The following is a 16,916-nucleotide window of genomic DNA, read 5'->3' on the forward strand; positions in this document are numbered from 1 at the left end:
ACCGTTAAAATTTATTTAAAATATATTTTAAAAATTTTTATTATATTAATTATTATTATATATTTTAAATTTTTTTATATAATATATATTAATAATTTTTAAAATTATTATTTTAATATATTTCGTATTAAAATTAATATTTATAAAATCTTTAATTACGTATTTTTTTTAATTGTATTATTTATTTTTTATTACTGTTATTAAAATTATATTAATAAAGTTTTAATAAATTATTTTTATTATTTTATAATTAATTTATTAATTAATTATTAATTAATATTAAATTAATAATATTAAAATCTTTATATAAATATATATTTAAATAATAATAAAATATAATAATAAAACGATTAATTAATTAAATTTTAATTATGTAATTAGTTAAATAAAAAAGGATTTATAAATTATGGAAAGAATCTTTTTTATTTAATTGTAGGTAAGGTACGGCCCTACTAGCCTTAGCCCCAATGTACGTGTCACGCGAGCACGTGACTATTGTTCTAACAATACCTTATATTCATGTATTCACATAAATCTCGTTACATTACGTCCTTAGTCTAGGTATTTATACGCATACATATATCCATCCGAGCCGTGAAACTATCAGACCACAATCCCAAGCCCATCCATCCATCTCGCTTCAACTCTTCCCCTTCCGTATCTCCTCCATACCAAAGATATCCCCCGGCAGTATCGCATTTCCAGTTTCGTCAGCAGCAACCTCGCCGAACAGGAACGCGGTGCGCTCGCGGCTAGCGTTCGCAGAGGGCCTCTTACGGTGCGAGGGCTCTGTAGACGGCAGGTTGGAAGGGAATATGGAGGGAGAGGAAGATGATGGCGCGGCGTCGGGTTCTAGCATCCAGGAGAAGGAGGATTGTGCGATGGTGGACCGCGTAGGGATAGGAGGTTGGGGACGTTCCAGCTTCTTCTCTACTATCGACGCTGTTGGCACCCCCGAGCCTAGTGGATCGTTACCTATGTCCATTTTATCTGGATCTGGTAAAGGCGACTTGATCGATAGGGGTTTTGTCTTTTCGAGATTTTGTGTATTTGTTGCTTGAGCTGGCGCGTCGAGGGATATTGCTGCAATCGCCTGGTTAAGAGGCTCGGGGTCGAACTTTTCGTCGCTGCCGGTGGGTGTATCTGATGGTATCGATGACACTGGCTCTTCCTCGTCTGGAAGATCGAGGGTAGAATCTTCCAGGTAGATTTTAATGAATTGTATCTTCGCAGCAGCAACCCCGAGAGCATCTTGGTATTTCCGCCCGTCTTCTAGGTCGGAGCTTGCAAGGCTCTTCAAACTGGTGAGAGGCTCGTCAAGTAACGCTGCCAGGCGCCTATTTCTTCGATCCAGCGTTGCGATAGCTCGTACCGTCGTGCTCGAGCCCGGCTCGCCTAAGAGATCCCTACCCGCCTTCATAGAGGTTCTAGCTTCTTGAACGTTACGGCGTATCTCTACCATGGCATCGCGTACTGCCTGATTAATGCCGAGTTTCTCTCCTCTCTCGAGTACGCCCTTAGCCGCACCTTGTAGCAACGCCTCCATGCCACCCTGGGGCGGTTTGAAGCGAGCGGATGATAAAGGTGATCTAGCACCAGCTAACTTCTGCCGTATGTTTGAAGCTGACCTCTTAGGTGTAGATGCTTCGTAATTAGCCCCTAAAGGCGAGGGAGGTCTTCCGGTATACTTTGATATAAGCGTAGAACCTCCAGCTGAATCTAGATGTTCTCTAAGATAGACTGCGTCGTCAACGAAAGTATGTGGACCATGTGATTGCTGTGGAGGTGGATATTTAAGTAGCAATTGCAACGCAACAGTATAGTCCGCATTGAGTACTACTGAATATTAGAATATTAAGTAATCATGTATGCGAATAAGCTTGGGTCTTACGGTCCCATCGAATTCTGATCAACATCGCTGTGCAAACCAAATCTATAAGTCTAAATGATGGGTCTATAGAGAATAGGGTATCCCAAAGCACGAGCATCTGGTCGAAGGGGAATTCGCGACTAAATAAGAGACGAATCCAGCGGCTATAATAAAGCGTAATACTCGTTAATAACAATATTTCATTTACATAAGGGGGTTAAGGGAATGAGGGAGCAGCTTACATTAAGAAAACTTGCGGTAAAATCTCAATATTCTTAAGGTGAGTTGAGAGTTCGGGGTCTACTTTGAATAGACAAACTTCGTGTATATACTGGCTTTTCTCGACGATAGAGGATGTAGCAGACTGCTGATCAAAGGTTGTGAGGGGTGCATTTGTTGCCGACTCAGTAACTTCATAGAATGACCTTGCACGATCCATGACCTTTGAGAAAAGAGCGAATGCGTCGTGTTCAATAAACGCCGCGTCTAGGATTTCCAGCATTCTTTGGTCGGCCGAATCGCTTGAAGTAAGATCGCTCGGGTCGATGGCGTCTTGTTCTACGATATAGACGATTGGCGCCAGAAGCTCATGCATGCCCTGACGATACCCGCCTATGCCTGGATTAAGTTTACAATAGACAAAAAGGACATCCAGGATGAGCGTCTGGATCTCGGGTTGGTGATAGAACGGTTCGTCCGGTAGGCGTTGAACATCTTGAAGAATCTCAGCCCTAAGTGCTTGATCGTGGCGGAGGGTATTCCAAGGTGACTAACGTAAGTCAATACGGATAATCTAGGTTCATAGTTTTAAGGGACCCTCTTACATCGGCATCGTCTGCCAAGGGGTCGACGGAGTCAGCTGTAAGATGCTCGGGGTGCTTTATATATTTTAAGAAATGATCTCTCAGAGATGAATATGTGGTTCGTGACTCCGAAATATCGTGGGACCAGTCCACGATATTAGTAGACTGGGTGAGTAAGAAGACCTGAGCGCCTCGGGTTAATTCCGCTCAGGGTAATCGATTCTAAGAGTACCTAACGAACCTTCCAGCAGATGGACCTACATCCCGAAATGCAGGGGCTTCTCGGGCCATTGTCCTTGACGGCTCGTTGCAGATCTACAAGGCTAGTGCTATGCTTCAGAGTCTCTTGCCATCGTGTGCTATGGTGGGATCAGCTGAGAACGGTATCTGATGGGAAACGTATGGACTTACGTCGACTCGACCAAAGATCTCATTATGATTTCTCTAGCCTACCTATTCCGATTATCTATTACGATAATTGATATATGCTGATTAGGTAGCGAAAGACTAAGGGAGAGACTGGTCTGAAGTTGGGAAAGGCTGGCTGCCAGCTGACAGCCGTTAAAGAGTTGAAGGTGGCGGTTTGATAAAGAGTCGAAGCCCCGCAATTAAGTCGATTCGATGTACCTAAGGTACGGATTATGTTACGTCAGCTTTGGTTGCTTTTGACGCTAATGCACCGCTAAAGACATACAAATACACTGCATGTACTAGTTATGTATTATAGGTACCATCTAAACTAGCACTTACACTGTCTAGGTACGTTTTGATCTGATAGACGTCTTATAACTGAGTTAGAGATGGGTTAAGGGCTGAGGGCCAAGTCTATTCTACATTGAAGTGAAGATGTACCATGACCTTATAATTCAAAGACTAAAGGTTCTTCATCTCGCAATGCCCGCCATCGATTAGTAGACTCGAGCATATCCCAACAATTTTTCACAAGAAATGGGAAGTCTCTTATGAATCCTTCGGTTATTTCCCACCCCTCAGCTCGCCAAGGATCGTCCCAAGCTATCAACCCATTCAGCTCGAGCATGTTTGCTGTTCCGAAAATGGAACCCGTCACAGCTGGTTCAACATCTTTCTTCGTGAAATATCCTGCCGCTAGTATTGCGTTATCACGCATTTGCTTGTCCGGTATGAGGTCGATCCATGGCTCGTGAGGCGTGTTTCGCTGCAGCTCCGTCTGCTGGAGAGACTCGGGGATGGTGGATGGGGTTGGGAAGAGTGTCATATTGACCCAGTGTCGGGAACATTCTGGAGGGAAGGCATTCTGGAGGCCTAGAATTGCCATGTTGGTTAAGACACCACGGATAAAGTTATATTGTACCAAGGGTATTAAGTGGTCCAGTGTAAGTGGAAATATAGTTGCTTGATCTCTGGAGGCATCATTCCTCCTTTGTAACTGTAGTTTCGAGAACTTAACGAGCAAGGAATTAGTCTCATGTTGCGTGTTGCATCCATTACTCTCTAGGTAATGACATTGCTCTGCTGTGTCTGTCAAGTTAGGATTGGCCCGGGTTTTCGCTTTTGATAGCAAGGCCTTTCGTCTCCCTAATAATGTTTAGGACGAGCGCTGAGACGAGGCTGCCCTAGGTAAGCTGCTTACGATGTGCGCGGACGTTTAATCGGGTTTGTAACTTTCGTCTCACTTTTGCGTCCTTCAGCCCGGACCAATCTTCCTCGGGACCAAGTGCCTGTATGTTCCATATTATGTTAGTAAACCTCGACTTCCGATAAAAAGAATGTTACGCATTAGCCTACCTCTTTTAGAGTAGGCATTATTCCAGGGGTCGATAGACCTTGATGTATTCTTCTAAAGGGAGTCTACCTACGGATCAGTCGGTAAGCATATAGATGCATAGGTACGTATAGATGCCGCCGGCTTACATGAACCTATGCAAGTTTGTTTATTGGTTTTTATATGAGAGCCTACAAAACATACGACGCATCACGGAGTTTGCTATGTGGTTGGTTATTGTAGCATGCTACAAGGATCGATCTGATATGACTATGTATGAATCCGTTTATGAGACTAACAGGGGTGAGATACCTACTTATGTATATACACTCTCCGAACGCTTTAATAGAATTTACATTGAAGAATAATAACCGTTATATCAATAATATTATTATTATATGTATGAGTTATAGTAGGAGAATCTAAAGCATTTTAGTTACCCAGGATTAATTGTAAAGAATTAAAGCTTTGAGACCTTCAAGCTTTACGTACCCTAGGTACCTATTTGCTACATTGGGTACTTCGATACTTCGATAGTACCTACTATTTTAGGTTAGTGCAGTTTCTACCCGAAAGCTTGCCGGTATCCCTGCAACCGATCAAATCCGCTTAATCCCCGACCCCGATCAGCCCGATTCTCGGGTTCAGCCTCAACACCGATACTTTCTTTACTTTTTTTCTTATCCCCGGCATAACGAACATAGCACGGAATGTGCTTTATTAGTCCATTCTATTTATACACAGGGTCTGTTAACTAGTCAGCCTTGGCATCTATGTGATATGTCCGCAGATCTCTTTGCTGCCTTCGAGGACACCTCGGAGGATCCCTCCAAAGGGCATCAGCCGAAGACCTCTGTTCAGGCTTCCTCATTTGCATCAGGTCCTTTTTCCTTCGGGGCCGGCAGTGTGACGAATGCTAGCACTAGTACAGGACAACATACAAGCTCTGTATCTCAACCATGGAACAACGGACCAGCCCGGTGGAGCGGTCAGCTGCAAAATACCCAACAGCCCTTAAGTGCAAATACATGGGTAGACACCCCGTTACAACCTAGTCAGTCAAACTTCAAGGACGAAGACGATGATGATGATGATGGCTGGGGAGAGTTTGAAGTCGCAGAAAGTGCGAATCAGCCACCTATCCCCCTAGCAACATCGACTTCTCTGTCGATCCCAACAACTAAGGGACCACAGAATCCGACATCGCAACGGACAAGAGTTGTACGGGCATCGACGATAGATCTTCTGACGAATAATCTACTCGACCTCAACAATTTAGCCATATCACAGGGCAAAGCAGTCGGATCGTCATCGGCGCAAACTACATCTGAGCAAGTTAAGACAATATCCAATACGGCTTCTTCGGGAACTTCAAAGAAAGCATCCGATTCAAATCCCAATGTCTTGTTTGATGCCGATGATTTTGGTGGGGAGCAGAATGAAGGGGGAGACGACGATGACTTTGGAGAATTCGAAACGGTTGTCTCTCCTGTGCAAGCAGCGCCAGACCTCTTATCAATTGATTCCTATTCGCCTCCAAAGACTACCAAGCCACAAGCCGCTCGAATGCTTTCGCCTTTGAGCTTGACTGAGTCCGTTTCTTATCCGCAGGCACCACGATCCCCGTCATTCCATGAAAGAAATCCCTTTCCTGGGCTTGCTGTTACTACGCCGATAGTAGAAAAGTCGCACACGAATGATCCGAAAACGTCGCCAGCAACTGCATGGCCAACCCTTGACGCTCAGAAATCCGCGGGGAGCGATGGGTTGGGCGATGATTGGGGCGCATTTGATGACTTTCCTGATGAGCAAACGAAGTCCAACAGTAAGGCCAATTCAGATTGGGATTGGAACTCAATAGAGCCTACTCAGCCTAAAGCAACTACTACTCGGGTACCGCCGACAGTGTCCAAGCCTCAAAGTTCAACTTGGGATTGGAACCCCGTCGATATCAAGGCTGAAAAGCAGACTACTGAGCCGAGTGATGACTTACCACCAACTAATGTGCCTCCTCCATCAGTATTGTTGTCGGTATTCCCGGAACTATTCGCCCAAGCGAACACATCACTGTATAAACCCGTTAGCGGACAACCTTTTTCTGTAAAAAACCGCATTCTATCAGATCCGAAGACGGTCGAGTTTCTCAAGGGCTATCTAGCTCTAGCGACGGTTCTGGCGCGTATTATCGCAGGTCGCAAGCTAAGGTGGCATAGAGACAAGTTTCTCGCGCAGAGGATGTCCATATCAGCCGCGGGAAGCAAGGGGATGAAGCTCGCTGGCGTAGATAAGGCACAGGCAGCACGTGAAGACCGTGAGGCAGCCGACGTTGTAACTAATTGGAAGGAACAAATAGGTCGTCTTCGGTCCGCGGTTGCTGCTACTAATTCATCGATCAAGAACAAGACAGAACAACTGAAGATTCCGGAAATCTCGGAATCAATGCAGATTCATACCGAGAAGATGGTACCGACTGCACCTAAGCCGTGCATTATCTGTGGTCTGAAACGCAATGAGAGGGTACCAAAGGTCGATTACGAGGTCGAAGATAGCTTCGGTGAATGGTGGGTTGACCATTGGGGGCATCTAGCATGCAAGAGATTCTGGTTACAGCATGAGAATGCCCTGCGGCAAAGATGAGTCCTACGCTTCACCGACAAGCAGCCAGTCGTATATCGAGATCGGCACCACCAATAAATACCAAAGCAGACAAGCTCTTGTCTTTCTAACCAATACCGTCGGTATCAAAACCGATTACAATAATCAAACGCTGGATATCCGCCAATCTCTATGATTTAGTCCTTCACCGATCTATATCCTTTAGCAATTACCGTTGCTTTTCGAGTCGTCGCCCCCGAGTAGTACCGGAAGGCGGATAATATATCACTACATGGGGTGGTGGTGGTGTTGTTTTGTGATCATGAGCTGCACGGCGATAGTTGTACGCCAACATCTCCAAGTACACAATGTCATGATGAGATTCGGAACTCACTACCCCTCAAAAAACAACAACAAATAGATATCTTTAATCGTTTTATGGCTGACCGATTAATTGTTTGTGGGCAAAAGGGCTCGCTCTAGAGTCTTTTTCCTAGTAACATGCCTCACAGCAAACAGCTCCTCGCGGCTTTCTCCCTCGGCAACTCGAGATGTCTCGTTAATTGCCACGTTGGGTGGGGGGTATGACCAGTCCAGCGGAATGGAACCTCATGAGCATGCTGTTGCTTATGACACGTCTAACCGGCCTCTCTCTCATGTAAACTCGTTGTCCGCCTTTGCCGCCCCAGGAATCATGCAGGATCGAGTCACACAACATATGCATCTCGCGGCTTATTCTTCACAGACCTACTCGCAAGAGATTAGTGAGCAACCCGAATTAACTTGCCAGCGAGCCCGGCTTGATCTCGGGGTTTTAATCGATAACTGAATAACGCCTCGTGTACTTGATATATAAATAGGTATAAAATGTGCCGTTCGAGGATGTGAATAACAAGCTGAATATATCGTCCCTTATTAAATTAAAACGACATAATCTCTCAAGCCTCTTCTTCTCAAGCCTTTAACCAATGTTCTCAAGTTTTAGTCTCGCCTACCCTGTAAGGCTGATATCTGATGATTCGATGAGAAAGACCTGGTTACAAGGGTTCTTCGAATTTCAAAATTGTCCCAACCTAGGTGTTTCTCGATTTACGCGGAGGACCAACCGTAAAGCGGTACAAGTTCCGACTTGCATGTCAAAAAAGTAGGCGAGCCATATGATTCGCCTCGAGGCTACCATTACACTGTGACTCTGGAGCCAATACCACATGGCTCACTCCCTTATTGGGTGGCATCGAGAACTTTAACGGTTTCATTATGGAGGCTTGAACCCTGCCTTGCAATTGGAACGATGGGTCCGAGACGCGGAGGCCATTGTTGTATTGGTTTCGGTCGGTACTGTCACACAACCAACTTCATGTTGTCGGGATTGGGGTCTATTAACACATACATGTCCATACAGATGACAGAAGTGATTGTTCTTATTCCTAATATACACATGGTAAATCCGGGACTCGAGGAACTGCATCTGAAATAGGTTCTCATAGCAAATGTGTCCCAGGATATGTCCTTTTCTATAACATCTCGAGGCTTGCTACATAGATAGGAAGGCGAGGAAGGTTTATTAATTACCATACCACCTTATAGTAGTATATTAATCATCTTGCTCACCGCGGATGATTCGGTTCGGCTTGTGGTACTAGACTTTGCAAAGAATCTCGATGCTAATCACTGATAATGCGTTGCTACCAATTCCCTCCTATAATACTAGTGGTACAACAAGGATGTCAGTGTAGTATTATACTTTCGAGAGAGGAAATGAAACTCAACGCCTATATCTAGTTAATTTATTATAAGAGAAAAGCAAAATGCTATGTATGATACCGCGGGGTTGTGAGAACCGAGTACGTATTCGGTAGAGAAACATGTCTGATATATGATACGATTGGGGTATACTGACTCTAGATCCGTATGGCAAGCAGAGAATCGTACCTTGATGGAGACCCCGATAGAAGCTACATAGGTAGAGGTTGTGGTATGGATTTTAAAATATCCCATCCTGTCCTACAAGGTATAGTTATCTCATATGCAAGAGGACTAACGAGCTTATAAATCAATAGACGGCTTTTTACAGAGAAAGACAATCGTTAAATATATGGCGATAGAGATTGAAAGTAAACCAAATGTGTCGAAATAAATATCTGAAGGGGAAAAAACATGCCATAGAATCGACTTATACAGAGACCTATACGAATGTTATGATATATAGAAATAATCGTATTCTAAAGTTAATACTCACCTATCGGAAAATGCCACCATAGGTGAATTAAAGTGAGGCGTTCGAAAGAAAGTGGAGAAATGCATGTATGTACATAAATGGAAGTATGCGTGCCCTACATCCGTGCTTGTACCTATCATGCTTCTACCTGAGTGCAGTATTAACTTTCATTAGTCCAGGTACCAAGGTTTGGGTGGTTTTACAACTGGTACTCAAATACGGAAGCCTCCGATTATGCGCATTGAGACTCGATCATGAGACTTGAACCAGCAAATATCAACAAATTTGTTTTTTTCGTCTTAAGTGAACCCCCCTTGGAATGTTTCTTTTAAGTCTTAACTACCGGGAATAACACACATACAATACATAGGCTACATATGTCCTTGGATAACTGCATACCTGTTACCGGAATCAGCTAGTTGACATATCAGACCCGAGCCTACCTAAGTGTAAGTACGTAATGTCAGGGATTTACACAAGGAACCCCTCTTTCTCTATCCGAACTCCCCACGTCTTCTTTCTACATTATGTACAGGTGGCACGGTTACTGATGCTAATCTACTGACTATTAGAGGCATCTTTAAGTTTTATGTACAATACATAGTGAGTAATATCGACTTTAAAACAAGCCTACTTGTTCTTGCATATCCTCTTGATGAGGCTTGCTGCTGTCAACGAGGTGCCATTACGTCATTACCTACTTACATATGCCTATATAGGTGTAAGTGCCCTGGTGTATTGGCGATTGACTTGGATGGATTAAGTAAGAAAGACATGAGAAATGCCGTATGGAGTTTAGGTAGAATGCCTAACGCATATAGGTGATAGCCCGCAAAATAGAGTTACGTAGGAATGTATTGTACCTTCTCCATCTAACCCTATGATGAATCGTGTGAGGTAGGTATGTGCGTTAGGTAGAGGTATTGTATTAGTACTAGCTGGATAGTACTACCGACGCAAGAACGTGCTTGCTGCACCCAACCTTGTCCTAAATTGTCGTCTACCATACATACCTACATAATAGTAGTCGAGACTTCCATACCTCTTACCTCTTACCTCTTAACCTAGGCCTATTACCTCTTAGTTGCCTACCTAACCTAACGCTTCCAGGTTCTTTCTTCAATCCCGCTTCCCAGTCTCCCTCTTACTTCTTTCTCCGTACCTTTTCTCGCCTCGACCAAAATTCAACTCATCTATCTCTTCCTTACCAACCCTCCTACCACACACACACAACCTCTCCGTAACCTCACTTCTATCAACCTCCCTTCCCCTCTCTCCGTCCTCATCCTCCTTGTTATTCTCTCTCACCCCTCAACCACCAAACTCTTCCCATAGACGCGAACGCCCCCTACACTCTTCTTTGTTCTATCTGGACCAACCAACTTCTTTCACCAGAGACACAGCCCACGCTGGTACATACGGTACTAGTTATCGCAATTGGCCTCTTTCCTTATTTAGGACCCATTGCCGCTTATCCAACCCCGGTCATCAAACGCACCGTTACCTACCTTACATACTTACTAGGCCACCTTGGCCGGCCTGCCGAGACCCAGCCGTCGACTGCAGTCCCTGTCTCCATCTAAAAATCCAAAAAGTCCCCGTTCTCGCGTGGATTGTGATAGCAAGACCCTAGGTAGGGGAAACAAGCGAGAAGTATAGTAGAGGGGAAAGAAAAAAAAGAAGAAAAAACCCTTCCCACCCCGCAAAACCAACCAGACCCGGCTAGAACGCAAGAATTTCTTTGAAGAACATACTGCGCAGCACAGACACAGCAGCGGAAGGTCAGTCAAGTATGCAGTGCCCCGCCTATTCAAGCCCCAGTTTCGCATAATAATCTTACCCTTTCTTCCTAATGGTTCTGCATTGGCTGTATTTTTATTTCTATTTTCTACAACCACATGCCAAAATCGTGCAGATGCAACAGCCTCTGACGAGATAAGATCTGTTTGTTAATCTCGTTTCAACCGATTCTTGGCCCTCTTTCCTCTTCTGAGCCTCGCATCCTTCCCATACATGACCATTGACGGATACCTTCCCCGCAGCAACACACAGCTTATCAGAGCTAACTGCGTGCAGCCCGTCCTTTACCACCAGATCTGGAGCTTACAGCAATCCACTCCTGTACCACTTTTTCTACGTACACCCGCCCCCATTCAGCGTCAGCCAACAAGATCTCCTGCGCACCCATAGCTCTTCGAGGAGACACTGGGAGCTGCTAGTTCCTAATTAACTCGGATCAAACCACCCAGTCAGACGCAGCTGACATAGCAAATACCACCCCAAACTAACATCGTCATACACGACCTATCCGTCACCATGTCTGTTGCCCAAGAGACACTCTCGCCGAATGGCAACGATCTACCGTCGCTATCCATGGGCGACCTGAAGATCGATGACAACGAGCCTCGCTTAGGCCCGGATGGCGAGCCCGCGCCTAAGACTGACGAGGAATATGCTGTAGCACAATTAACGCTTCGCGCCATCGTCTCCTCCAAAGAAGCTGGAGTCATAATCGGTAAGGGAGGTAAGAATGTCGCAGACCTGCGGGATGAAACCGGGGTCAAGGCCGGCGTGAGCAAAGTCGTGCAAGGCGTGCATGACCGTGTTCTGACCATTTCGGGTGGCTGCGAATCCATTTCTAGAGCATACTCCATCGTCGCTCGCGCGCTGTTGGAAGGCGCTCCCGCGGTGGGAATGGGAGGCGTTATACAGAGTAGCGGAACACATCGTGAGCGTCCCCCGATCACTTACTATACGCAGCGCGCCACTAATGTACAATCCGACCGTCAAGAAATCAAGTTACTCATCTCCCACAATCAGATGGGTACTATCATTGGCAGAGCAGGTCTAAAGATCAAGCACATCCAAGACGTCTCCGGCGTGCGCATGGTCGCGCAGAAGGAAATGCTACCGCAATCGACCGAGAGAATCGTCGAGTTGCAGGGAACACCCGACGGCATTCAGCGAGCTGTCTGGGAAATCTGCAAGTGCTTGGTCGATGACTGGCAGCGTGGCACCGGCACTGTACTCTACAATCCTGTCGTTCGAACCGCGCCCGGCGGTGCGGGGTCCCTTGGTGGTGCTTCCAATACTGGCGGGGTAGCGTACAACAATTCGTCCAGTAGAGGTGATTACGGCGGCACTCGTGTGATGCGAACTGGAAACGGTGCCGACTTTAGCAATGGGGGTGTGCGTCCATACAATCGGCGGTCGGACTCTGATGCGGCCACCCGCGGACCGCCAACGCACGATGAGAATGGAGAAGAGATCCAGACTCAGAACATTAGCATCCCCGCAGATATGGTTGGATGCATCATTGGACGTCAAGGAAGCAAGATTAGCGAGATCCGCAAGACTTCTGGCGCCCGCATTTCTATTGCCAAGGTAAGACCAACCTAACCGTCTTGTTAGGGCTTAACGACTGAAAATGTTACAGGCACCTCACGACGAAACTGGCGAGCGAATGTTCACCATAATGGGAACCGCGAAATCCAACGAATCTGCGCTGTTCCTTCTCTACGAGAATCTCGAGGCAGAGAAGATGCGCCGCAGCCAATCGCAACCCGCCGAGTAACGGCTCATCTCGCTGTTATGGGATGTGATGGCCATTGCAGAGAGGCCAAGAGCCCTATTCATCTATCTGGAATATTTCTAGTGCTGGGTCTGATTTCGCGACGTACCCTGCGTTTTGAAGGGGCACTTCAGATTTGACTTGCCGCAAGGCTGACGTCCCTTGTTTTTTTGGGACGGTTCCTATGATATGACATGACGATTTTCTCCTTACCCAGAGGCAAACTTCATTATTGCCTTGCCACAAATCCCCTTTCCTTAATATTTTCTCGAAGAAATCATGACCTTTATGGACATGGGTCCTCACACCTGATGCACGGCAGACTCCCGGCAACCACTCGACACCTCAATTTCGAACTTCGATACCCAGGCTGGGTGCTGCGCGAGACCTCGCAGAGCTCTTATTCACTTGACACATCCGTCCCCATGCGTCAGCATCCTTGTTGTATCGACTTCCCCCCGGGCGTACTAGATACGACCTAATCCATGCTTCTACACACGCGCATCGGCCATAATCAGTAACCTCTCCATCTCTTAGGCGATTCGTCGACCCTCGTCTTGTCACAGTGCTAAGATCTAAGATTACTCCCTCCTTTATCCTCTAATCCACGACTCGAAATTACCCCTCGATCATATCTCACTTTCCTAACGTCAGAAAACACGGAAGAAACCTCAACCATACTTTACCTCGAATGCGTCTAGGCCATGGTATTCACTTTCCACAGGGAGCCGGCGGGGTGGCTTCTGGGAGATGGTGTTACCCAGGTGGGTGGTGGTCTAGCAAGATAGTAAGCGTACCTTGAAGATCAACAATATCATGGTTACGACCGACGTATCGGCAAGCAAAACATAAGAATGGCGGTGGCTAGTTTACAAGTGATTCTTCGTGACGTTGAAAAAAAAAAAACAAAAACAAAAGGGGAGCGTTGGACCGATATGTGCTTTAGCCAGTAAACATTCCTTGAAGTTAATTGACGAGGGATGGATCGAGATGTTCTAAGATGTCTAGATAAGGAGTATCTAGCAGTAGACAAAGGAAACTTGACCAAAAAAGCTCGCATGTGCATGGTGACCCCACTCGTGCCTAGGTGTCTAGGTACCTAAGATAGTTGGCTGCGCGTTGAATACGATTTAATGTGGCATATATAGCTGCATAGTAAGATATTTATCTTTTGTCCATGTGGTGATTACCTATGCAATCGACATAACTACACTAATAGCAGTTCCAATAGCAGTTCCAAGTAAGGTTAGTTGTATACATTAGTGGAAGATCTAGCGCAGGGGGCGGGTCACACCGCCTAGCGGATTCGGTATTGTATTGTATAATTCTGCCGTCATTCTACTTTTAGATACGGTACTTCTTTACTTAACTCATGTGGTAAATGGCCAATCTGTCATCAGCCGCTGATGTGTTAAGCTCGTTACTACCAACTCTCCCGTCGTCTATTTTAAGGTTCTCGCGCATTTCTCGAGGATTATGGAATGTCTCGTAGATTCGATAGCTAAGTCCAATTGTTGACAGCATTTTCACTTCTCTTATATACACTCGTTCTCTCTATTCCGAGGGTTTGTGAATAGACAACTACCTACCTACATACCTCTATAGTATTACAGATATCATGGCGCGTGTTAAACAAGCTAAACCTGTCGAACGACAGCCTTCGTCAGAGTATATCTCGCATCAGAATTCGACACCAAAGACGAATGACGAGGACAAGGATGTAGCGGTGCGGTCTAACGGCGCTGCTAGCAAAGCAGCTCCCGCGCTGGCGTCGTCGAAGAAGAAGGACGCAGGCGTAGCGCAGTTGGTGGTTGCTGTTGCTGGTATCTACGGGTCCTTGTATGTATTGAGATGGATATGATTGATATGATATTATTGGTATAGCATAAGACTAACTTATTTGCTTCTTTTTTTTTCACCTTCGCAGCCTCACATGGGCCTATCTCCAAGAGAAACTCACGACGACGCCTCACGGCACGCCTGGCGCGACCGAGGTGTTCAAGTACCCGGTGTTCCTGAACACGATCCAGTCGCTCTTCGCCGCCACGACAGGAGCCATCTACCTCTACGCCAGCACGCCGCGCGGCCACGCCATCCCCCCCGTCATCCCCTCGCGCCGCATCCTGGGGCCCCTCCTCCTCGTCGCGCTCACCAGCTCCCTCGCCAGCCCCTTCGGATACGCTAGCCTCGCGCACATCGACTACATCACCTTCCTGCTCGCCAAGAGCTGCAAGCTCCTCCCCGTCATGCTGCTCCACGTCACCGTCTTCCGCCGCCGCTACCCCCTGTACAAGTACCTGGTCGTAGCCGCCGTCACGGCCGGCGTCGCGGTGTTCACGCTGCACTCGGGCAAGAGCCATAGTAAGAAAAGCAGCGGCGGCGCCGGGGGAAATGGAAACAGCGCTTGGGGGCTGCTGCTGCTGGCCATCAATCTCCTGTTCGACGGCCTGACGAATAGCACCCAGGACTACATCTTCGGCGCGTTCCAGCCGTATTCGGGGCCCCAGATGATGTGTGCGAATAACCTGATGAGCACGGCTGTTACCGCTGCGTACTTGGTCCTGAGCCCGTGGCTTGCGCGCACCGGCGCGGGGGAGTGGCTCGGCGTCGATGTCGCGGGCGGCGCGGGAGAACTCGAGGCCGCGCTGGGGTTCATGGCGCGGCACCCGGGCGTCTGGGCTGACGTGTTGGGATTCGCGGCGTGCGGTGCCGTCGGGCAGGTTTTCATCTGTACGTTTTTTTTTTCCCTTTTCTTCCTCTCCTTCCCCCCCCTCCCCTTCCCCCCCTTTTCCCTTGCTCTATCCAGCAAGAATCAGTAACCAGAAGACTAACAAGACAAACAAACCACAGTCTACACACTCTCCACCTTCTCCTCGGTCCTCCTGGTCACAGTAACAGTCACGCGCAAGATGTTCACCATGATCCTATCGGTCGTCGCCTTCGGCCACCGCCTCACGCGCATGCAAGTCCTCGGCGTCGGCCTCGTCTTCGGCGGCATCGGCGTCGAGGCCGCCATCGCCCGCCAGGAGAAACTAGCCAAGGAGGCGGCGAAGCGGAGGGCGGTCGAGGAGAGCGGGAAGAAAGGGCAATGATTGATTGTTCCAATGTCTTTCTTGTCCACGTTCTCTTTTTGCTGATTGCCCCCTCCCTGCCTCCCCGTCCGCTTTTTTGTCATTATTCGGTGTTCTTCGTCTTTGTTCCGGCATAGCTTAGCTACCTAGGTAGGTAGGGTAGTCGAATTTATTTGTTTGTTGGGCTAGACCAGCCGGCCGATAAGTTGGTTGGTTGGTTATGATCGATAGGTACATAGGTGTATCCGTCACCTTATACGTCTGTATATAGAAGAAGGATGTTAATATGTATATACTCTTCGAAGATTAGCTACGAGAGGAGAATGAGGAAAAGAAAAAGTGCTTGCTAGAGGAGAGGAATATAGATATTTCTATATGAGATCATCTGACCCCCTTTTAATCTCTTATAAAAATGTAAGTAAGTACTTACATGTGTGTAGGTGAGTTGAAGAGAGACGTATGGAGAGTACTTCAATTTAGCTTCCTACCTACGGCTATTATTTTGTTTAGAAAAGACTAAGAGAACAGAAAACAATCGTATCACGTCTAAAGTTTGGGGCATTAGCTCCTGATATCGCAGGCCAACCAGAATAGTAGGAGTAAATCAATATTACTTTCACATTCGATCCGATACACAAATACCAACACAACACAAGAAGTTTATGAACGAGACACGCCAAGCTGCGCGTCTCCCATTGACATTCGTGAATTATATTTACAAGATGGAGGTTCGAGGAACGCATTATGTCCCCCAACCTCCGAATTAGCTACTTTTTTTCCAGACTCCCTCGAACGCCGTTGCTTGCTCGTTGCTCCGTCCACACCCTCGGGTACGAGCTTATACTAATCCCGATTCCAGTCGTCATGGCTTATGAATATACGCCTCGTATACGCTCGAAAGCAAAGGCAGAACGAGAGGGTGATTGACTTCGGGGACGGTCGACGCGTGCTGGATCTCCTTGTTAAGAAAAGCCTGCCGGTCGGTCTGTTTGCCAGTGCAGACAAGACCAGTCCAAGCAGAAAGTAGTGATGGGATCCTCGTGT

General features: G+C 46.8%; 5 protein-coding genes across 5 annotated transcripts; 3 read left to right on the top strand and 2 right to left on the bottom strand.

The window, feature by feature from the left end:
* Positions 1 to 396: 396 nt before the first annotated feature.
* On the bottom strand, positions 397 to 3,249 carry F5Y00DRAFT_246825 (RabGAP/TBC). The gene is made up of 6 exons (XM_048009218.1): positions 3,085 to 3,249; positions 2,915 to 3,032; positions 2,695 to 2,856; positions 2,113 to 2,639; positions 1,892 to 2,034; positions 397 to 1,836 (listed from the first exon to the last, which is right to left on the bottom strand). Exons 1-6 carry the CDS (start codon positions 3,105 to 3,107, stop codon positions 641 to 643), a joined length of 2,169 nt encoding a protein of 722 aa, XP_047861082.1. The 5' UTR covers positions 3,108 to 3,249; the 3' UTR covers positions 397 to 640.
* A 169-nt stretch (positions 3,250 to 3,418) lies between these two features.
* Positions 3,419 to 4,646, bottom strand: F5Y00DRAFT_246827 (uncharacterized protein). Its single transcript, XM_048009219.1, has 4 exons — positions 4,567 to 4,646; positions 4,441 to 4,507; positions 4,286 to 4,373; positions 3,419 to 4,230 (listed from the first exon to the last, which is right to left on the bottom strand). The coding sequence occupies exons 2-4, from the start codon at positions 4,456 to 4,458 to the stop codon at positions 3,533 to 3,535; spliced, it is 804 nt and encodes a 267-aa protein (XP_047861083.1). The 5' UTR covers positions 4,459 to 4,507; positions 4,567 to 4,646; the 3' UTR covers positions 3,419 to 3,532.
* Positions 4,647 to 5,114: 468 nt separating this feature from the next.
* F5Y00DRAFT_179018 (uncharacterized protein) lies at positions 5,115 to 7,334 on the top strand. The gene has a single exon (XM_048004971.1). It carries the CDS (start codon positions 5,198 to 5,200, stop codon positions 7,052 to 7,054), a length of 1,857 nt encoding a protein of 618 aa, XP_047861084.1. The 5' UTR covers positions 5,115 to 5,197; the 3' UTR covers positions 7,055 to 7,334.
* Positions 7,335 to 11,546: 4,212 nt separating this feature from the next.
* Positions 11,547 to 12,804, top strand: F5Y00DRAFT_265805 (uncharacterized protein; the record flags this gene model as incomplete). Its single annotated transcript, XM_048011844.1, has 2 exons — positions 11,547 to 12,614; positions 12,667 to 12,804. The coding sequence occupies 2 exons, from the start codon at positions 11,547 to 11,549 to the stop codon at positions 12,802 to 12,804; spliced, it is 1,206 nt and encodes a 401-aa protein (XP_047861085.1).
* Positions 12,805 to 14,184: 1,380 nt separating this feature from the next.
* Positions 14,185 to 16,452, top strand: F5Y00DRAFT_246837 (UAA transporter). The gene is made up of 3 exons (XM_048009220.1): positions 14,185 to 14,640; positions 14,729 to 15,531; positions 15,652 to 16,452. Exons 1-3 carry the CDS (start codon positions 14,420 to 14,422, stop codon positions 15,891 to 15,893), a joined length of 1,266 nt encoding a protein of 421 aa, XP_047861086.1. The 5' UTR covers positions 14,185 to 14,419; the 3' UTR covers positions 15,894 to 16,452.
* Positions 16,453 to 16,916: the final 464 nt, after the last annotated feature.

Source organism: Daldinia vernicosa (genome assembly GCF_022497035.1).
Source record: "Daldinia vernicosa strain CBS 139.73 unplaced genomic scaffold F5Y00scaffold_60, whole genome shotgun sequence".
Taxonomy (NCBI): domain Eukaryota; kingdom Fungi; phylum Ascomycota; class Sordariomycetes; order Xylariales; family Hypoxylaceae; genus Daldinia; species Daldinia vernicosa.

What these genes read in the sequence shown, in the direction of transcription:
- F5Y00DRAFT_179018 (XM_048004971.1), top strand. Translation starts at nt 5,198, where the DNA reads ATGTCCGCAGATCTCTTTGCTGCCTTCGAGGACACCTCGGAGGATCCC.
- F5Y00DRAFT_246837 (XM_048009220.1), top strand. Translation starts at nt 14,420, where the DNA reads ATGGCGCGTGTTAAACAAGCTAAACCTGTCGAACGACAGCCTTCGTCA. An exon ending in GCTGGTATCTACGGGTCCTT is followed by an intron (nt 14,641 to 14,728) that starts GTATGTATTGAG and finishes TCACCTTCGCAG; the next exon opens with CCTCACATGGGCCTATCTCC. An exon ending in CGTCGGGCAGGTTTTCATCT is followed by an intron (nt 15,532 to 15,651) that starts GTACGTTTTTTT and finishes AACAAACCACAG; the next exon opens with TCTACACACTCTCCACCTTC.
- F5Y00DRAFT_246825 (XM_048009218.1), bottom strand. Translation starts at nt 3,107, where the DNA reads ATGAGATCTTTGGTCGAGTCGAC. An exon ending in GTAGGTCCATCTGCTGGAAG is followed by an intron (nt 2,857 to 2,914) that starts GTTCGTTAGGTA and finishes CGAGGCGCTCAG; the next exon opens with GTCTTCTTACTCACCCAGTC. An exon ending in TTACCGCAAGTTTTCTTAAT is followed by an intron (nt 2,035 to 2,112) that starts GTAAGCTGCTCC and finishes GCTTTATTATAG; the next exon opens with CCGCTGGATTCGTCTCTTAT.
- F5Y00DRAFT_246827 (XM_048009219.1), bottom strand. An exon ending in ATTAAACGTCCGCGCACATC is followed by an intron (nt 4,231 to 4,285) that starts GTAAGCAGCTTA and finishes AAACATTATTAG; the next exon opens with GGAGACGAAAGGCCTTGCTA.